Source organism: Clinocottus analis, unplaced genomic scaffold (genome assembly GCF_023055335.1).
Source record: "Clinocottus analis isolate CAN_PGR_092001 unplaced genomic scaffold, fCliAna1.0.p SCAF_10, whole genome shotgun sequence".
NCBI classification, from domain to species: Eukaryota; Metazoa; Chordata; class Actinopteri; order Perciformes; family Cottidae; genus Clinocottus; species Clinocottus analis.
Window position 1 is genome coordinate 4,682,284 of NW_027175821.1, and position 22,470 is coordinate 4,704,753.

General features: G+C 49.2%; 1 protein-coding gene across 1 annotated transcript in view; it reads right to left on the bottom strand.

Annotated features, from left to right (window-relative positions):
- Positions 1-585: 585 nt before the first annotated feature.
- efnb1 (ephrin-B1) overlaps positions 586-22,470 on the bottom strand; it is a 55,341-nt gene continuing 33,456 nt past the window's right edge. The window contains exons 3-5 of the mRNA XM_068594565.1: positions 10,212-10,304; positions 4,115-4,231; positions 586-1,257 (exon numbers count right to left, since the gene is read on the bottom strand). Of these exons, the coding sequence (XP_068450666.1) occupies positions 851-1,257; positions 4,115-4,231; positions 10,212-10,304 (617 nt within the window). The 3' untranslated portion in view covers positions 586-850. The remainder of the gene's footprint in view (positions 1,258-4,114; positions 4,232-10,211; positions 10,305-22,470) is intronic.

The following is a 22,470-nucleotide window of genomic DNA, read 5'->3' on the forward strand; positions in this document are numbered from 1 at the left end:
GAAGAAGGCGGGAGTAATAATGATGATCTATTCAACTCTATACATTGTGCACTTGTAGGAAAAGTCTAACAAAATACAACTGCTTTGTGAACTGAATCAGGGTTTTTTTTTGAGGAAAATCCTCCATCAAAAATAGTAAGTAAGGCAAACATCAGAGGTGCGAAGGGAGAGGAACACGTTATTTTTCACACGCTGTGTCTGGTACCTGAGCTACCTGGAGAGTTTCCCGGCCCAGCGCGGAGCCCTGACTAACACGCACACACACACACACACGCGCACATACATTTAACGCTTGCACACAAACTGCAGGCTGAGCGGCGTCCGGGCCTGTGTCTGCCTGTTCCTGGCTCGTGTGCTGCGATGGTGTGTTTAATTGGGTGTAGCACAGACTGTACTTCAGGGAGCTGAGATAAGTTATATCCTGCCCGTTAAAGGGGACAGCAAAACCAGGAAGCTGGAGTTCCATCTGTTGGTTCGCTCCCCCTCCCTCCCTCCCTGTCGGCGCACAGTGGGGAGATGTAGCAGGTGTGGAGGTGAAGGGAGGGGGGGGGGGGGGGCAGGGGGGGGGGGGGGTGAGGTGGGGGGGGATTGTCAGACAACCCAAAACAAACAGAATAAACCTCTCATCAGTCAGCTCACAACCCCCCCGCTGGTTACTGGTCAGTTCTTGTCTCTCCAGATTTGTGCAGCAGGTGGTAGAAATAATACTGGGCTTGAAGACGCATCAAGTCCCCAAAATGCAAAGGAAAGGGTTCTTCCCAACGACATCAATCAAGCGCTCCTCTCCTTCTCTTCCCCCTTCCTCTCCCCCGGCCCGAGCCGCCGGCCCGGCCGTGCGTAGCGGAGCGCGTCAGACTTTGTAGTAGATGTTGGCGGGGCTCTGCGGGGGCATCTCCTGGACGATGTAGACGGGGTGGCCGTAGTCCCCGCTCACCTTCTCATAGTGAGGGCAGTAGTTGTTCTCTGTCCGCAGCGGAATGATGATGTCACTGGGCTCGGTGCCGGCCGTGCCCCCGGGCATCTTGGGATTGGACAGCGTGCTGAGGGACAGCGCCGAGGGGCGGGGCTGCGAGTGGGTGTTTTTCCGGGCGCGCTTGCGCATCTTGATGAGCAGGATGACGAGGAGGAGGATGAGCAGGAGGAAGATGACGCAGCCGCCGCCGATGGTGGAGAACAAGGCCACTTTGGAGCCGAGGATGCCGTCCGAGTTACCGGAGTTTCCAGAGTTTCCAGATCCCTGGTTCTGATTCATGTGGTCTAGAGAGAGAAATAAAAAATAAAAAAAAGAGGGGGCTTAGGGACGGGACATTAATCATTGAAGGATGGCTTACATGTGAGCCACGGAGGCCCGTCTTGCCATATGCAGAGGATATGGGGCGGGGTGAAACAGCCCTCCGGCACAGAGCTGTCGCCAGGATAACAGTTTATTTAGCAGCTCTTCGCTCAAAAAAAAACAGAGAGTGGCTGTGTTTGCACTATTTCATTAAGTTAAAGCAATAAACTTCTGCACAGCCTTTTTTTTTTTTTTAAAACGTGCCTGAACGAGCTGAACGCTCGGTCGATGACTCGTGGGCCTGAGGCCTCAAACCGAAAGGGCCCCAAACAGCTGCAGATGCATTATGATGTTTATATGTGAAACATATTTAATGTCACTGTTCTAACTTCATGTGCTCAGAAATATCCCAGAGCACTTACAAATATGCAACTCCACTGAATGCGACTGTGTGTACGGAGAAACGTTGCTGATTGCGTTCGCAGATTCAGACTCGCCTCACAAAATATAACAGCTCCGATGCATTACTATTCATTAAACTATCCGGCGTCACGTTGGAATTAAAAGCGGCACCTTGAACAGATGTCACATTGTGCTGATGATGCCCCTTTCACCGTCTACTTGAAGGGGGTGGCGTTTGAATGCGGGACCGCTACTGTGCAGTATTCGCAGGTTTTAATGATGAAAAGTTGTACTTTGGAGAGCGAGGAAAAGGTCCGAGTAGCTTTCATCTTTGACCACTGCCAATACCGACTTCCCCAGATAGAGAAAGGTGGAGAAGTGAAGCCGGACGGTGTTTTACCGGAGGGCCGAATCACTAAATTCGCCCCTGGTCACCAAAAAAAAACACTCAGTTTGTTTCTACTTCCTGTTTGCTACCCGCTCACGTCGACTGCGAGGGAAATCGGGGAGATTTCGGTCGTAGCGTTTCATCCGACGTCCCCGTAACGCCAGTACAGCCGGCGCCCATGTGGCCTCCCAGGAGTGACGTGAAACGGGATGAACGGTTGTCCAGATACGAAACGCACGCGCAAGCACACCTTGCTTTATAGCTGGAGCCATTATTTTGACAGAAGCAGAGATGGGAGGGGAGGGAGGGGGGGGGGGGGGGAGTCGGCGCCTCCCCGAGTCCAACCCAATCATTTCCATTCGGTCCCTCGGAGACCGCGGAACAATCGGAGGAGAACATCATTCGCAATAAGCCACTGCTGTCACGCGGGGGTCTTACTCCTCGCCGCCTAAATCGACTGTGATCGCGTCCCTGTTTTGTTGTTTGCTCTACATGACTAACAGCCCCGCTGATGTGATTTAATTGAATTAGCTTATTCAAAATAGACTCCTAATGAAATCTGCAGACATCACTCCGAACAACGGAGATTCCCCGCTCCGATAAGACCGAGCCTTCGACCCGACTCGTGCGACATGCCGGGCCCCACGATTTGTGTGGCGGAGGCCAAAGCGAGACGCGGGAAAGGGGACCGTCTGAACATCTGATTTTATTTTGTCTCTTTCTGTCTCTGGGGTTCAGGGCTGTGACCGGCTCCTCGAGGGACTGAAACATGAGAAGAACCAAATCTGTTTTCCATGTATGCATGCAGCTGCTGCCAAAGAGCAGCACTCACCTCCTCCCACCACCACCACCAACTACTCTCTACTGTCCATGACAAAAAAAAAAGCCCTGTACCTCCGGAGACTGACATCCCCGCTAATGACTGTGTCTCCTCACTCGGCTGACCACTCCGCACTTAACCATTTACCGAGGGTGGGGGGTGACTGCGCCTTGAGCCCTGGGCCTTATCGCGGCTAAGTGACATCACTGAAAGCTACCGATTCCAGACTTATCAGTGAAATCAGAGGCGCGAGGAATGCTGTGCATTCTGGGCGCTGGAGGGGAGCCGGAGAGCGGCTGTCAGACGTGTCATTCCTGAAATATCAGCTCCTCAAACCGGGCCGACGCGTCCTTCAATCCGCCCCGCGCTCCTTCACTTGACATAATCACTGATCTAACAATGGTCGACAGGTGAAAGCCTCGGCATAGGGAGGTGGGGGGATGGGGGGGGGGGGAAATCTTTTTATAGAGCAACAAATGTCAAATAAGCAATTATTAAATGAGGGCAGCTTATCACATTGGGACAGGCGGCGTACTTCGGGGGAAGTTTGTGGGAAACAAAGTTGTGGAGTAAGTCAAAAAGTTGAGAAGTGGTCCCTTCTGTGGGAAGGAAGTTGTGAAAGGTGCTGTCGAAATAATAGGAAAGGAGGTGGGCCCAGAGGAGGCTGGAGCGACTCCTTCCATTATCTCTGCTTTTAATCTTCATTTATCTGCAATTCAAATGAGGTTTAAAACGAGATATAATAAAGAGGAATGTCTTTGAGTCTCCTTGGGTGCAGCACACACACACACACACACACACACTGTGTGTATATTATGCATTCGAAAGTGACTCGAGGTGAGCCGTATTGGTTTTGGGTGTGGCTTCTTATTGTTTTATTGCCAGTTGCATTTAGGCAAGAGTCGTTCTCCTCTCTAGAACATTTGGTTTTACATCTCTGTTTTTGCACGTTGACCCCGCAGATATCAAAGGAACGCCTGCGGCAGGAAAAAGCCAAACGAGATGAATACTTACTTTGGGAGACTCAACTATGATTTTTATTTTCTCTTTTTCAGGCTAAATGTGATTAATTATTAGAGGAAGCCTTGAGGCTGTGAATATTCCTTTTTTTTAAAAAATTATTATTACACTTCAAAAACCTTTATTTTACTAAAATATTTGCACTCTAAAAACTAGAAAGCATTCTGCAGAGAGTCTGAAGCTGCGGTTCAGTGTCGGTGTGTCTGCTCACCAGGGTTTCCCGGCACCTCGGGCCCGATCCCTCCCTTGTTGGGCGGACTGGGACTGGACTCCGGTATGACGTTGTCCTTTGTAGCGTCCGGCACCACGGGGTTGGCCGCGTTTGGGACTGTGGGAAACACAACAAAAAACACACACAGAAACTCAGCTTTGGCACGCTGCATGCGTCGAATTACAACGACTCGTTCCCCCCTCCCCCCCCCCCCCCCCCCCCTCCGCCCGCATGCGTCGACAAGGATTATTTCCTACTATCTTCTGATGTATCTTTTATACACACAGAAGGTTATCTTTGCATGTGTTGAAAGCGTCAAAGAAGTGAAGATGAAAGCGGAAAGAAGAAGAAGAAAAAAAAAAGAAAAAGAGGAAGGACAAGTTAGCGAACGTCTGCGAAACACGCCAGTATCCCTGTCCTGTCGTAAAAAATGAGCTCACATCTACATCAGCAGCTCCTTCGGCAAACACTCAGACAGGCATTCCCAACACTGACACATTCATGAGAGCGCAGGGCACACACACTCACACACACACACACACACACACACACACACACCTAGAATATACTTACAATACACTTAGGCATGGCAGAATGAGGGTAAAGTAGTTATATATTAACTTTTTATTGTTTTACATTATTCATCACGTTAAAAGGCCATAATATGTCTTATTTATTGCTCTGGATTTAACTCCAGCCTGAAAGAGGCACACTTCTGACGAGGAGAGGATCGGGAGGACGGGCGGGAGGAAGGAGGGAGGTTGTCGAGGCTCTGAGGGGAACGCGGAGGAAGCAGACGCTTTATCCGTCCGTCTGTTGTGATTTCAGAGCACGCACTTTGAAGTCTTTTTTTCGCGCGGTAAACACCAGGTGGGTGCGGCGCGGCTTTTTTTTCCTTCTTTTTACGAGGGGCCGGGGCGCCGCGGCAGACAGAGGGACGGTTAGAAACTGTTAGCGAAAGCCGGTCTGATGGATCCCACGGAGCACAGGATCAGACTCGCTATCTGCATCGGCCCCTGGAGGCCCGAACGAAGGGCGGGGGAGGGGCTGTGAGGGACGGAGAGAGGAGGGCGCGTGGGGAGGCAATTTACATCGGAGTCCCTCGTGGCAAGTTTGCGTGGCGTGTGTGTGAGGCCGGGCATCTGTGTATGTATATGTGTGTGTGTGTGTGTGAGTGTAGGGTCCGACAGTCTAGCAGTCTATTTTCTATTTCCACCTCAGTTTGACTCGAGAGGAGAAATGATTCGGTCGTAGGATGTCTGGAAGATATAATCGAGAGAGGAAAAAAGAGGAAGGAAAACGAAAGAGCGATGGGGGGAGGAGGAGGGAGGGGGGGGGATTTGGAAAGAAGGCAGACAAAGAAGGAGATACAATCTTCTTGTTTTGTCAAACATAACCTCCCCATCAACAAATAGACCCTCCTCTCCTCTCTCCAGACCACCGCATTGCTCCGCGCCGACTGCAGCACGGCTGGACCTCGCCGCGCGCCGTCAATAATTGATGAGCGAAGACAGGAGTGAGAAGTGGGGGAACGTTTGGCGTGCGGCGGGCGATGCGAGAGGACACGGCGATCCGATTCTCTCGCATGGCCCCCGACGCCGCGCGCCAACCACTGAGCGTGTGCGAGAAGGGGAGCGTTCTAGTGTTCTGACCCATTTTTTGTCGGCGGCGTGTACTTGCTGACATTTCCCTTAGCTATGCAGACAGCGACTACCTTCAGAACTGCCAAAACCCGCCAGAAGGAGCGAGAAGGCGAGAGAGCGAGAGGGAGGAGGAGGGGGGGGGGGGGGGGGGGGGTGAGAGTGAGGGAGACAATGATGGAGAGATGGAGGAGAAAGAGAGAGAGAGAGTGAGAGTGAGGTGCGTGCAAGGCGGTGAGTCAACATATTTCTAATGAGCGCGGTGACATGATGTGGTGGAGGAGAAAGAGAGCGAATGTATAAAATATGGGCTGCCCGTGTTCCTCCGCGCAATCAATTGTGCTTCCTCTTCACTTTGCGTTTTCGTACGGAGACAAAAGGCGGAACGCGGGGCCGCTTTTAAAGCACAATTAGATATTGACGCGTCAGGGCGCATGACTTCCCACAAGCCGACGATGATTCAACGAGATTAGGAACGGGAGTTTCTCCACAGGAAGATACGCGACGGGGCGAAGAACAACGCGCACGCCGGCGTGAGTCACCGAGATGTAATCCACAGAGCAAAGTGCAAAAAAAAGGAGAAGAAGAAAAAAAAGGTGGACGCAGTGTGGGCGAAAGGAAACGTAGCTTTCACACAATAGCCACGTGAGAGGCGAGCCGGGCCTCGGCATTGTTTAGCGATAATTGAAACAACAGCCGGGGCGGAGGCAGAGGGGTTGCTGTCCAGGGCCGCAAAAATAATGATTGGTTTCTTTATCTTCTGAAGACTTTTTGGTTCGTCTGACCAACAGCCCACGGGACGAATATATTCAATTTGTGCGAAGCCTTTTCAGAAGACGCGGCCGTCCGACGCTTTTTGCTCGGTGCGTCCCTGAAAAAACGCATAATTGGTAATACAAATGGTTTTTTGAACTTTCAGTCAACTAATCAACGCATCCTTTCAGAACAGATAAAACTATATTAGTTTTTTAGTCGCATTGGTTTTTTTTTATGGTAACTCCAGCTGGAAAGAGCTGTTGGTTAATGAGGAACTGGTGCTTTTCTTTGTCGTATATGCGATATAAACACATCAAATAGTCGGATAACAGTGGTGGAGGAAGTGTTCAGATCCTTTACCTCAGCAAAAATACCAAAACCATAGTGTTAGAGTCCTGCATTCAGTCTTATCAGCAAAATATATCAAAATGAAACTTCATTTTGAATCTTCAATGTAGGAAAACGTCCCCTCTACGCATTATAGTATTATTACTAAACATATAACTAATTTGAACAATTTTACACGAGTGAATACTTAACTTATCTCTAGCAATGCATCAGAATTCACAGGATCCTCGTGGTTTTAAGTACTTCAGGTAAAGTACTGTGTGTAGGTAAAGTACTTCAGAAATGTACTTAAGTACTAACCCTTACCCGTGACTGCAAAGAAGTCGGATCTTATTAAGTATGTGTTAAAATAATGTTAATGTAACATTTCAGTGAGATGTTATCTTGTTTTTTGACAAAGCTTTTTGAAGATAATTTCAATTGAAACACTACTTCTGAGCATTATGATGACACACTTCCTAATACTAGTGAAACATAGCAAAAGTGTGTTTGCCCAGCTAATTCTAAGATTTCCTTCTATTTTAAAAGCGCCTAAATATGACATCTCATTATAATAACTCTTTATTATCTCTATATCACAAACAAAAACACCTTGTGTTGACCCCCCGGTGGTGTAAAGTCACTTCCTCAGAAGTTGTACACAGCAGCTAAATCAAAATGTCAGCCGCCGCTCTGGTTTCCCGCGGCCCTTCCTCTAATAGTTACTGGGTTGGACGGCCGCGTTGTGCATCAAGTATTCCGCTCACATAAATAGATGTAAAAGTAGTAGCAGCTGGGGCGGCAGCATCTCTTTCAAACAAGGTTTTTAGGGCACATGGACGGTTGATTGACAGCTCGCTTTCGGACCGTTTTGGGAAATGTGCGCTCGGGCTCTGGCGAAGTTGAGGAACAGCTGGCAGCCACAGACTCGGGCTGAGAGGGGAGGAGAGACGTTTCCTCGAATAAGACATTTCCTTTCCATCAACTTGAGCTCCGGGATTTGATAATGTCTCTCTCTCTAATAGTCTAGTGTGAAAGCCTCGTGCCGCCCTGCGTTCGTGCGGCCGCGTCGATGGCGTTCGCAAACCCCCGGGCCGCTCGGGCGCTGAAACTGACCCACGTGGGAAGATAAAGCGACGCCTCGTCTGTTCCCTCGATACTGTAGCGGGTGCTTTCTTTCACTGCATCTGCTGAATTTGTTATTCCCCCCCCCCCCGCCCCTCGACGCAGATCTTGCTAGCATCAGCAGCTTGTTAGCTTCAATTCTCTCACAGACTGCCAGGATACACTGCTGCCATCCCACTGGCCAACATTCAAGTATCAGCACACACACACACGCACACACACACACACGCACACACACACACGCACACACACACCAAGTGTGCAGATTTCTCTCAGTTTACTCTTGACATGTTTGAGAACGAGCTTTTAAGCCCCAATCAGTTCATCGTGGCGGGCAGATGTTCCTCTCATACGGCAGTTAGTGTCTGTTTCGGTCGAAACAACCTCGCTGGGGATGGTGGGGGTGCGGGGGGGAGGGAGGGGGGTGTTTAGAGAGTTACACATCTGTGTACTGTGCGCTGTCACATTCAGGATGTAGATGTCCACATTTTGGGGTAAAACTGCGTCTAAAAGTGAAGAAGGATGATGCAAACCAAATGTCGTGTCCAAGGATATCCAAACAAAGCCGGCTTGTTTACGCCCAGCTATTGTCGATGGCTTACCCCGGCCGTGCACTTACATATGCATTTCAAAACACATTTTCATCCTCTGATTACTATATGGGAATGTTGAACAGCAGCTGAGGGGCATCAGAGGCCTTTGTACATTGGAGGCCGAGCCCTTTTCTTAGTGCGTTGGTCTTTTCTTGGCCATCTCACAGTTTGCACAAACTTTTTGAGAGTATTTTCAAAAAGAAATTGTTTAAAACCAATGTTTACGACAAGTACGAGTGAATGAAATCATGTATCGCAGCATATGTGAAGCCCTCCGAGGCAAATTTGTAATTTGTGATTTTGGGCTGTGCAAAATAAATAAACTGGGATGCAGCATATGTGGTTTTACAGAGCGGTTTGGACGTATACGTCATGGTTGTTTACTACATATTCCTCTGAGAAACAGCTTGTAGACAGTAACCAGGTGGCAGACATATACCCAACTAAATACCTCATCTAATCAGTGCACTTCATCACACTGACGCAAAGATCCTGTAAATCCAATACTGCAGTCCATAAAGCAGTCCTGCGTATTGATTTGCAACATTGCGTTCAATAGCCAGACACAAGCAGAGTTATTAAAGCAATGGTATAATACAGAATATGGCACAATGTGAGAGACTGGGACACTTTTAAAGCTGGAACACCGAGTAATAATTCATTTTATCCATCTTCTTAAGCATCAATAAATGGTTTGTATAACACATAATGGTGTAATTGTACACTTATAATGTAATAACAATGTATTTTTAACTACTTACCTCCTGGTGTTTAGACAGATAATGAATAACTAACATTATATTAATTCAAACAGATGTTCCTCTGTTTCATATGCATGTAAATTATATTCATTAATCATATAAACAGAGGGTGATATTGCAGACAGTTCTTTGAAGGAAGCCCAACGTATTTATTGTATTCATTTCACAAAATTCCTGACAAACTCTCTCCATGAAGGCCACGAGATGCTGGGATGTGTTTGTAATCATAAATTATTAAATATGATTGCTCTGTGTTATCAATCATTCATTAACTATTCATATGGTGGTATCATATCCTATCAGTGTGGTGGTTTGGAGAGGAGGTTATAACTGTTGAAAAAAAATACAAATATTATTAAAATATAAGCAAAAGATGACACTAGTAATTTCAGAATGTGTTTGTATATTTCAAATGCAAATGCTTTCATAATCGCATATGAACTCTATGAAACAATATTAAATATGAATAAGTCATATTTAATCAAACAAACTGCATTCCTTGTCATGCGTCGAACAAAACGTAGCAAACAAAATCTCCTATTTTTCTCGGGATAACTCACGGTAGAACTTCATAAAATGATTGAACGATACGATCATATCCTCCAGATGTGAAACCACCGGCAGTCAATAAACAGTAATATTGAATAATCACCAATACCTAAGTTAATGCCTGAGCAAAACGGCGTATGAAGAACATCCCTTAAAAAAAAACAAAAAAAAACGCGGCGGTTCTGGTGGAGCGCGGTCCCGGCGGAGGCCGGCGGCGGCGGACGCAGTCCCGCTCGCCGCGCACGGCGGCGATTAACGAGAATGTCGCGGCAAAGTGAAACGCGGCTGGAAGGCAGCGGCGCCGCTCTGTGTTCCACGTGCGAGGGAGAGAGAGCGCAACGTTTACCTTGTCCGACTTTCATGATGACTTTCATGGCTCGGCTCTTGCACACGCCTCCCTCCCGGTTCTCCAGGCCCTCGACGGTCCCATTGGAGGTTGCTGGAGGGGAGAGAAGGAGATGAGGTGTGAGGAGACAGAGGGAAGAGAGAAAGAGGGGTGACAGAGGGTGAAGGAGAAGAAGAAGAAGAGAAGCGGGAGAGAAGATGACACACTGGTTAATGAGCACGTCCATAACGCACAGAACTAATCAATATATACGACAAGCACTGATTAGCTGTTCCAGTGATTAGCCGTTCTCACCCTCAATCAACCGCCGGCTCCTCTCACCGGTATCTCTCATTAACACAATAAAGCAAAGCCAAATGAATGGAACAACATTAGAGTCTGCTGAGGGGGAAGCTTGGTCAGACCGGTGTGTGTCTGTGTGTGTCTGTGTGTGTGTGTATGTTTTCTGTCTGTGCATACTTGAACGGTGAGACATGCCAGCCAGAGTTCCAGCTGCTTGCCAACTCCTCGAGCTGCTTACTCCCTCTGAGCCACATGTGTCATTACTTGCTGGTAGCGCCGAGAGCTAAATGCCTCCCTTAATGTTTGTGTGTGTGTGTGTGTCCATTTATGTATTAGTGTGTGTGTGTGTGTGGGTCGGTGTCCCTCCATTTGTTGTAAAAGTGTGCGTTCTGCTCCGACTCGAGCGAAGCTGTTTATTCAATGTCACATTCACTTCAGACGCTGTGACACAATTGGCCGTCTATTTCAGGGCCCATGATAATGACCTAGGGAGACAGAGTGTGACTCTGACCTTAACACTGAGCGGCGCAAGGCGGTTGCGTGTACGTGTGTGTGTGTGTGTGTGTGTGTACGTGTGTGTGTGTGTGGCCGTGCGCCTGTGTGGGCGCATGCGACGGCGGCTCTAATTTTGGAATTCCCCGAACGATCTCCGTCTTCGCTTAGTCTGCTGTTTCAACTTACTCCCTTCCTCTGAAATGCTTTTGTTTCTCTTCCTCACATTATCCGCCTCGGTCTCTCTCTCTCCCTCCCTCTCTCCCTCCCTCTCTGCTTTTTCGCTTACTCCATTTAGGTTTATTTTTTATGTTTTTATCTGCACTATCTGACTCCCCCCCCCTCCCCCTCCTTTTCCTTCCTCCCCTCCTTAACTCAATGACCATCTTCCTGGGTGATTGCTTCAGATGGCACCCTCATTATGATGAGATAGTCTTGGAGAGGGTGCTTATCTAGTGATGACACAAAGAGAGGCAGGGGCCCAGCTACAGATTAGTGAAGGGAGGCGGGGGGGGGAAACACTTACACTCCATGGTATTGTGTGTCAATTCTTCCTACATGCATTTCCCCCGCTATAAACTCAAATCCGCCTCTGTTGCTATGGAAAAAGCTCATCTGGTTGATTCATGCCTTGTCATTCCTAAGTATTATTAATGTTGACATTTTGTTGCCCTCTGGGATTTCAGCTTTTTGTGCTCCGGCGGAGTTGGAGAAAACGAAATAATGAATTGCGCTAATATTATGTTACATTATCAGATCATACCCCGGCTCTAGATTACGAAGAACGGGGGGGGGGAGGGAGGAACCACAACATTTTGGTAGCGTGGCCGGAGGACGTGATAATTTGCGAGGAATGATTGCGATAACATTGTGACAGGAGCTCTTTGGCAAATCCCCCCTCCCCTCCACAGCTTGTAGACTCAACACGGCTCGAGTGAGCCGGACACTGAAATATATACGAGGGCGCTGCCGGCTGCGGCGCTCGCACCGCAAAAAAAAAAGATTTTCAAAATTTACGTGGGACATTAATGTGAATGAACACTCACGGCTAAGTGAGCCTTATGATTTATGTAAAGCCCATGCAGGGAGCGTGTCTCTTTTCTGAAAGGGAACATTCAAAGACAGCGAGGTGAGCGGAGGCCGGCTCCCCGTCTTAAAGGCGCAGCGGAGAGGGCTCCAACGCCGCCGCCATCGCCGACCTCATCCTGCTGCTGCTGCTTCTTCTTTTTTTCCGCCCAATTTCTCCCCTTCTTTTCAATTTTGTAAATTTCCAGGGCAAGGTTACGCGAGAGAGAGAGAGAGAGAGAGAGAGAGTAAGAGAGAAGAAACGGAGCGCTTTTGAAGAGCCGATGCTCAAAAGGCGCTCGAAATGATCCGAGTAAGAGTGAGCTTCATGCTATGAATTTTATATCCACTCAGGGGGAAGCAAATCTTCTCGGTGTTAACTTGCTTCCGTCGTCTAAATAAGCTGTTCCTTCAGGCTGGCTGAGCAGGCGAGGGCCCTCGTTTTGGGCACGCGCCTGAAAGAGAGCCGGGTTTTACGAAGGGGACGATCGCTTTATGTGTTGTTTGTGCTCGGGCCGCTTAAAACGTCAAATGAGTCAAGGCTTCTTTTTTTTTTTTCCGCTTTTTTACTGTACCGGTGGAAAGTCATAATCCGATTAACCGTGACCATTTCTAACCACATTTCCTTATGTCCTTACATCTTTTAAGCACTATTACAGATGGAAATGGAGTCCGGGAACAACTGTTGAGTCCATTAACCAATGTGCGGTGAACCCAAAAAATACAAAATATAAAAAACTCGCAGCACACACACACACCCCGCTGTGTTTGTCAGTTTTATCCCGTGTGTGATATCGCCGGAGTTACATTCATCATGTCGGTGTTCACTCAAACACAGATAACTGCCAGACATGTTTCTCCAACCCTCGAACTGTTCACCACAACAAGGACACACACTGCCGGCTCTTTTTTTTTAATCTGAAAAGAGCTTCTCCCTCGCTCTCCTCTGCTGACGTTAATCCAAATCTGGATTTCCAGATATTAAAAGGCCGACGGTCATGTCGTGCTTTTGAAAGAAAGAAAAAAAGGGAAACTGGGGAATTGGGTCTTCCTGTGCATCCCGGGGGAGATAAAAACACAAGGGGATAAAGCAAACCGTAGGATGGAGAACAAAGAACCTCCCTCTCTGCTGCTAATGATTTAGTGGAACAAACCGGTTCAGCGCGAGGAGTCCAGAATACCCAAAGAGCTGGTCATTGCATGAAGGAATGTTGCTCTTTTTTTTAATAAAGCGGTCAGGCTCCAAAGCTGTTTTTTTGTATGATTTAAGGCCCTCTCTGTGGGTGTGGATCACTGGCCGCGGAGTGGCTAGTGGGAGAACAAAAGACCTACAGCTGCTGAAGTCATAAGAGAAACCAGGTGCCAAATGTTGATGTTGGGAAATATCTACAGCACAAAATGTGTCGGCCAAGAGAAAAGCCTAACTGGGAAATAAAAAACAAAAAAATAAAATAAAAAGCTGGCCTGCAACAAGGGCTCCTGTTCCAACACCACACATGCGTGTAGCACCGCCGCCAGCGCATTGACATGCACACGGGAACCCGCGCACAGTCGCATGTGCACGCGGGGGGTTTTTTTTTTGGCACGAGGACGAGAGCGAGAGAGTGACGCGGCGGTCTGTGTTCATTCTCAGGTCTGTTAAATGAGGTCACTCAGGTGGTCCCGCTGAATACATCTACCACCCCCCCCCACACCCTCCTCCTCCCATCTTCATCATGAATCATCTGCTGCTTATTATTATTCCTGTCCAGACCAGGAGGGGCTGCTGGCTTTCATACAGCGTGTGCATGTGTGTGCATGTGTGTGCATGTGTGTGTGTGTGTGTGTGTGCGCGTGCTCTTGTGCACATCCTCCCCAAAGCCCCAAACGAGGGGGATAGATACAGCCCATGTGACAGACAGAGAACAGGTTGTTTAATGAGAAAGTGGATGAGAGGTGACATTCATTGGCTACCTTTCACACAACACCCCCCCTCCTCCTCTTCCTCCCTCTCCTCCTCCTCCTCCTCCACACAGCATTCAGACTTCCACTTAGACGAGCCGAGCCATAGCAGGGCCCGGGGTAGTCACAGTAACCACCGCCAATGATAATGCCCACATTTCCAGGTAATAAATAAATAAATAGAGAGACAAAAAAAAAAAAAAAAAGGCACAACCACGATCCGATCACTCACACTTAGCATCAAGGTAAAAATGCTGGCGAACGGGAGCCGGTTTCCTTCCATTTGCGGCGAAGCGGGGAGGCGCGTGTCTGTATCAAACAACAGTGTCACAACAGAGCCGGGCCATTTCTCATACCTGCCATATTCCTATCTGGGTTTTTTTGTTTACATTAGCGCGCGGCGGAGTAGACGTGCGGAGGGGAGATGGAGCCTATTTGAACAAAATATTTCACTCCTGAATGAGCACAGCGATGGTTAGATTAGGTTTATGGGCCTGATTCCAGAGATAACCCTCCCCAGCAGATCTGGCACGCAACATGCACACACACACACACACACGCACACACACATATATGCAGACCGAGGTTGGCAGACTGGAATAATACTGGGGGATCTAGATGTTTGCACTTTGAACCTCTTCTAATCCCGAGTACTGGGCCATGGCTAAAGCCTGATTACGGCAGAATGAAATGGATCTAAATAGATGTCCTCGCCCATCAGCCCTCCGTTTTCTTTGTCCCCGGGAAAAGAAGGAAATAGAAAGTCAGTAATCAACCTCCAACCTTCTCGCTCGCCGCCTTCCACCGCTCAGCCTCCCGCGTGAGCCTTCAGGCCCGCGGAAAAAAGGAAAAAAGAAAGTCATGACTTTTTATATCGTCTCGGAAAAAGTCATGACTTTTTATATCATCTCGGATGAACCGGGGGCGCCCTCGGCCAACGGTTCCTCCTCGTCATCTTTTCAATAATAAAACCTGGCAGACAATATAATAGTCATATCTTCGACTTTAGTGCTTTCTTTTTTTTTTTGCCAATCCAATATTGAATTTGGGAGTAACTGTGCTGCGCGGACGCAGCTGATTTTCTCATCTACATGTTTGACAAAGATGCTTTTTTTTCTCTCCGCCTTTTTTCTTCGTCTTCTTCTTTCCCCCTTTAAGTTTTGGCCGAGCATCGCCGTGCAGCAGCTCTGAGATCAGCGCGTGCTGCCTGCTCCCGGGAGCCGCTAGCTGCGGCGTACGGTTAGCAGGTAGCGGCATTAGTGTCAAGGTTTGAGGTGGTTAGCGGCCCAGTGCACACAACTGTTGCTCAGCTTACTGCTTCAGTATACAGCCAGAGGGGGAGCTCCTCTCCAGCGTCCTGATTAGACTGCTCTCTCTCTCTCTCTCTCTCTCTCTCTCTCTCTCTCTCTCTCTCTCTCTCTCTCTCTCTCTCTCTCTCTCTCTCTCTCTCTAAGACACACGTGCACGCCAGCGAAAATCGAATGCACGCACGGCTGCACACACACAATCACAACCCCAGTTGAAAATGGTTGCCGAAAAATAAATATACAGACGTGTAAGCACTTGGCCCAATGGCTGTGAACACACACTGAAGTACACACTGACACATGCGCGCGCACACACACACACACACAAATGTATATTCACATCCACATTCACTCACACACACACACACAGGCTGCTTGTGTAGCCAGAAGATCAGGCAGGACTTAAGAGCTCCTCCGGCACCAAAATTACAGGGTACCTCTAAATCCTTCCAGCAGAGAGCACTATGGGATAGCGAGGGGGGGGGGGGGGTGAGGGGGGGGAGGGGAAGGGGGGAGAGAGAGGTGTGTGTGTGCGTGTGGGGGTGAGGTGTTTAGAGAGGGGATGGAAAGAGGAGTGCAGGGTGAGGAAGGGCAGGAGAGGAAGCTGGAGATTCCTTTTTTTTGAAGACGAGGGAGCGTACGAGCTGGGGAGGGGTGAGACTTGATCTGTCTGAAGTGCATTTGTGTGTTTGTGTGTGTGTGTGTGTGTGTGTGTGTGTGTGTGTGTGCGTGCGTGCATATGTCGGTGAGGGAATATGGAAGGAGGTGATGAAGTGAGGAGTTGAGAGGAGGAGGAGGAGGAGGAGAGCTCAGTTTGGAAAGAAGAAGAAGTGGGAGGTGATCTCTCTCTGTGAAGCGGAGGAAGCATATGCAAGTGTTGGATTGTGTGCATGTGTGTGTCTGTGTGTGTGTCTGCCAGCCTGTTTCTCTCTTACTCACACACACCATTTCTTACACGCTCCCCTGACTCACATTGTGTGCGTTTTGGCCTCTGCTTTGCAACTGTGTACATTTAAGTATGTACGTGTGTGTGTGTGTGTGTGTGTGTGTGTGTGTGTGTGTGCATGTGTGTGTGTGTGCATCAGACAGACATGTGCACGAGTGAGACTTTGTATTCCACCATGTATATTTACAAATGTTGGGAACGCGTGTATTTTCCTCGGTGATTTTCTTTTTCATTGTGTCTGCATGTGTGTGTGTGCGTGTGTGTGTGTGTGTGTATGTGTGTGTGTGCGTGTGTGTGTGTGTGTGTCTCAAGACAGTCCCAGAGCCAAAGGTTAGACATTATGGACTTCCATGGCAGCACCGCTGTGCTCATGCTTCAAGACTACTTATGACAGCTTTTAACCTCTGCAGAGGACCTGTCAGCAGCTCCCAAAGTGTCTCTGTGTGTGTGTGTGTGTGTGTGTGTGTGTGTGTGTGTGTGTGTGTGTGTGTGTGTGTGTGCCCGCAAGTCTGCATGCTTCCACAGGCCTCCCAGCCTGCAGACACAGAGATCCTCTGCATCATTTAGCTGAGGGTGTCTGTGCGTCGCCTCTCTGGTGAATCCGGCGGAGAGCAGAGCTTTTACACCTTTTCCTTCTCCGTTACCCGACTCTGCGCCCGGACGCGACATAGAAACCTCTCCCCTGCGTGTGTGTGCTGCGTCCGCGCACACATAGACGAAAAAGGGACGACACTGTCCCGTGTGCACACAAGGCAGTCAGCACACGAGACAGGAGAGAAACAAACAAAAGGTGCACACGCGGTGCCGGCCGTCTGTTGGATCAGTGGGAGATAAAGGACGCGGAAGAACAGCGGGACCTTGGGGAGCGGAGCAAGTCATCTGTCTCAAACACGAACAGACTGAGCACACTCCGACATGACAGATGCAGACAGACCCATCTTAGAATACATCGCATCCTGAATCTCTCTCCAACACACACACACACACACACTCATAGTGTGCACACACGCTACGAAGTCCAAGCCAAAGTAATGTGACGTGTGTGCGCCGTGGAGACTCCAGATCACAGATTTTTTTGAATGCAGGTCGTCGGTACAATAAAACAGTGTAACCCGAGGGACGTGGGACTAGTTTATAACATTATTATAACCCGCGTAACACTATTACTACTACGAGAGCTGTTGCATACAGCATTAACGTGATGAGAAGCGGCGACAGCAGCCGCTGGGGTCCAATATTCATTTCAGCTGCAAAAAGCCGGCCGCAGCGCACGACTCTGTCGTCGCTAATGTGGAAACATTTCCGAGATATTAGCCATTTCAACTTTCGCAAGCTATTCCGGCGATAATGTATTCTGTTGTGTGCAGAAGTTGCCAGTAGCCCACACAACCCTCCCTAATGACAGAGGAGCTAATTGGCTGTAATGGCTCTTTTCACCGATATCGTCGAGCTGCAGCCGCAGAAAACCTCAGCAGTTTTAAACAAATCATGTGCAGGGAGGGATGGAGGCGAGGGGAGCGAGGGGGGCGGGGCGGCCTGCAAAAGCGGCCGGCAGCTAATTTAGCTTCAGACGACGCGCAGTTGCGTACATCTATAGAAGCACGGAGTCGGCCGCAGAGGGAAAAACAACATTTCAGACGGTTGCGGCCTTTGTTTTGCGGCATGTATCGCTGATCAATTATAAGATTATTACGTTTTTGCACACACACATTAACACCCTTGAACACACAATAACTAACAGGTGAACAAACACGCCCTTGGAGCGACACACACAGAGCCAGCACGCGCACAAACACACACAAAACACACTCGCCTCTGCCGTCTCAGACTGTGCATCATTTCAGTAATAGCAGCTGAAATGTTGCGTGTTCAGAGAAATAAGCAGAGAGGGAAACTGGGTCAGAGAGAAAAAACTGGCATCGCACCTTCCTATTGGTCAGAGGGAAAGGTTAGGAGAGATGCAACACACACCCACACACACACACAGACACACACGCACACACACACACACACATATGCTTGCGCTCAAGATCTAAAGGTTAATATTGTTCATGTGGCCGAGTAACTGTTCATCTCGTGCTTAGCTAATGTGTGTGTGTGTGTGTGCGTGAGGCTCGTTTGTGCGGCCGTGTGTGTAGCGAGCACAGGGTTTATTCCGTGTTAAAGTCAGAGGGAAGTTCCACATTAGCGTTTCATAAATCCCATCATGCTTCCTTTACCACAGAAACCAGAGAGCTCTCTTCTCAACCCGCATGACTTCTCGCAATCCTGGATTTGTGTTCTTGATTTAAAATCTGCAGCAGCAACTCGTCCGATCCGCCACCGTTTTTGCAAACGTTATCTGGGGGGGGGGGGGGGGCTGTCAAGCTGACGGACCACTTCCTGCTGCTTTTTTTTTTTTTCCAAATTAAAAGCCGCAAAAGGCCTCGGCCGTTTCCTTCGGCCGTGTCCAGGTTGCAGACTGTTCCAGGAAGTCAAACACAAAGCAATGGAGCGTATTGTTCAACTTTTTACTCCATTAAGCGTCCTCTATTACTGTGGAGGGGAGGGGGAGAATACCATGAAAAATAAGGGAGGTGAGGTGGGGGGGCATTAAGAATAATTGCCCTGAAATTAACTACAAAGAAGAGGCTGAACAAAATATGGCCACGCATTTCTAAATGGAGAGAAATAATGAGTACCTTGGCTGTTCGGGATGGACAACGTCCAAAACATATAATGCAGGGGTGTCAAACTCATTTGAGTTCAAGGCGCAATTGGATCTCAAGTGGGGCGGGACCAGTGAAACCATCGCGTAGTCTCCTAAATAGTCCGTATGCTCACTGTCATTACATGTGCATTCCACTTTGCAGATCACAGTGGATCTACAAAGCAGCAAACCTTGGCCTGATCGAATGGGTCTGACAGGCTTCTGAACGGCGAACCCAAAATGTGCTTTTAAATGTTCACATTTGGCTTGCGGATAAGAATAGCATGAATAATGTCTGGTTAGCCCATTATTGTGTCATTACAAAGCCCTTGCATTGATCCTACAGCCCATTACTAACCCCAGCAGGTATTTCCCCTTAAACCAGTTCCATCCCGCATTACTGGGTGGTATCGCTATTGTCGTCGTTGCACGTGTGCAAATCAGCTGACGGACGCGCACACATGGTCTCAGTGAGCCCGTTCCTCGGCAGGAGGCCCATTGAAGTTCTCGTCTCGCTTCATTTGCGCTGATAATCACGCGAGGTGAACCGCGGTTCACTCGCTTAAAACCCCAGCGGATGATAGAAGTGATCCTCTCCTGGCTTCTCTCCGGCCTTTGTGGTCGTCTACAAAAGGTCGTGTGTGTGTGTGTGTGTGTGTGTGGGACTGTGGACTCCGGCGGAGGACGATCTTAAAAAAAAAATTTAAAAAAAAAAAGCCCCCGCGGGCCACAAATCAGCCCCGCGCCGCCTGATAAAAGAAGCGCTGGGATGGATCGGAATGTGGCGGTTGATAGCGGTGGCGTGTCAAAGGCCATGAGACGCTCCCAAAAGAAAAATCTAGACTGCTTAAAGAGCTAATCTGTGAGCTAACATCCCCTCTGAGGGAAACCAGAGGCGGAGAAGCCCTGGAACAAGTTAACCAAAACACCAAAGGAAGGAAGGACCGTCCTCGGAGAACCCGCTGCTCGTGCTCGTGCACGAGCCCGTCTATGTGTGTGTGTGAGTGTGTGTGTGTGTGTGTGTGTGCAGCTCCCACACCGTGTCCATTCATCCATTTGTGGAGAGAAGAGCTTTCGAGTCACTGACCTTTTTAGTCCGGCCTCCAGAAGAGAGTTATGACAACTGAAGCAGCCTCGTGTTGCTCGGCACAATAAGGCGCAAACAAACAAACACACAAACAAACAAACAATAACTCTTTGCGCAGGGTCGGGCGCTTCTGAATCGCCGATAGGCAACGCGATACCAAGCCTGACGAGATATTTTAAGTATAGTTTAAGCCTCAACGAGGCAGCGGGCCGGAGGGAGACCGGGGCGCCGTGGCTCAGGTGAGGACACCGGTCTCGGGGCTCATGATGCTGCCTGGGTGACGGGCAGGCCAGAGGAACACAGAGAGGGTTTCGGGGGCTTCGACGAACGCTTTATAACTGCGTCGGTCCGTCACAAATGGCGATCACGATCCCGCGGCGATGCCGGCGTGTCCGAGCGACGCCCCCGAAAACCCCCCCGAAGATGTTCAATTTAGATTCATGAGACGCAGAGAAAAGCAGCAAAGCGTCACGTTAGAGAGGCTGACATGAGTTCACAATAAACGAGTGAAACGTGTAACTGGCGCATAGAGACAGAGAGAGAGAGAGAGAGAGAGAGAGAGAGAGAGAGAGAGAGAGAGATGTCAGAGACAGAGAGTGTACTTGTTATTTAGGAGAGAGTCGATGTCAGCCCATCTGTTGTCCGCAAAAAAAAACAAAATCTGCAAGCGGCAGAACAAAGACGGAGATAGAGAGCGAGAGGACAGCTCACATGTGTGTGGGCGAGCGCGTGTCCCCGCGACCGTGCACGTGTGAGCCTGAAGCCTTGTACCTGCTAACATGGAGGCGACTGAGCAAAGCTGACTGCAGCCAACATGGGAGCCCAGAGCTGTCAGCAGCAGCAGCTCTGGGGAACACACACACGCGCGCACACACACACACACACACACACACACGGGGATGTGCGAGGTGGCAGCCAGACAGACAGATATATAATAGATAGAGGGGTCTGGATGTAGCCGATGTGTAAAGAGCCAGAGCTGCGAAGCGATGGCTCCAAACCACAGCGAGGAGGCCGAGGCTGCAACGCGAGACGCAGGAAGAGAAACACGCCCCCCCCCCCCCCCCCACACACACACACACACACACACACACACACCCCACCACCACCCTCCCTTCGCCTGTTATTCGCCAAAACCCCAATCAGAGCGCACAGCAGACCACAGAGCAAAGGCTGCTGATTACATCCTAATACACACAAAGCCGGCAGCTGACGCACACGTATACAAACTCGTGCACACACACACACACACACACACACACACACACTGATTGCATCCTCTCTGGTGCTCCTCTCTCTCTCCGCATCCCCCGGTATCGGTTACACGGTGAAGCCGCGCTGATCGAGGATCAGTGTCTTTTGGCGCAGGGCGGTGGAGGAGTTTGGAGGCTTAACCTCTAGTCCGCAGGGCAGCAGGAGAGAGGGGGGGGGGGGGGGGGGCCCAGCACAAATAAACAGCTACAACACACACACAAAAAATGTCTGGCAGACTCGAAACAATTTCCTGAAGGATCTGTCACTGTGCAGGAGGGATGGGGAGCGGAGGAAGAGGGGGGCGAGATCTAAGGAGGAGAGAAAATAGGTGGAATGGCAAGGCGGAGGGAGAGACAGATTAAGTTGCAGAAGCAAAAGGGAGAGAGAGAGAGGAACAGAAAGAGAGGCAGAAATTGAACTTGTGGGTTTGGAACGACGCGAGGAGGGAGGGGGTAAAAAAAAGAAAAGAAGAAGAAATTGTTCCACCGCCGTCTACGAAATCATCAGCTCGCCGAGAAAACACAAACACATCACGTACTTGTTTGAAGACATGGAGCTTTCTTTTTCGCCGCCTCATTCATCCTGTCGTGATACGCGAGCACAAACTCTGACAACCCCCCCCCCCCCCCCCCCCCCCCGCCCGGCCCCAACACCCCCACCCCCTCATGGGACGGCTGCCCGGGAATATGTGGCGCTCAGCTAAACAAAATTCTCTTGAATGTGCATTAATAAATGCAAAATGCATACAGCAGCTTCTATGACGCAGGCAAATCTGAAAAAAAAAAACATTGTGCGAGCGTCTATTTGCATGCTAGAGCGAGTATACATGAGTGTGTGTGTGTGTGTGTGTGTGAATATATATATAATATATATATATATATCTCAATGTGTTTGAATGTGGGTATGTGGCTTTGTGCTCATATCTGCCCATGTTTGTGCGCACACACGCCTCCTGTGTGTTTGCCTGCTCCCGTTACTGTGTTTGTGCGTCTGTGGTCGCGCTGGAATGGAACACGGACATTTTGCCACCGAGCCGAATTCACAGAAACGGGCTTGGTCCCGGCCTGCGGAGCAGCATTTAGACTCTGTATTTATGCGTCGGACGACCACAGCAAACTCCATCACCGCCGCGAGATTCACGTTTTGTTTGCTTTCGCTCGGCGCCGATTCCAATCCATCGAGAAAGCTGCTTATTT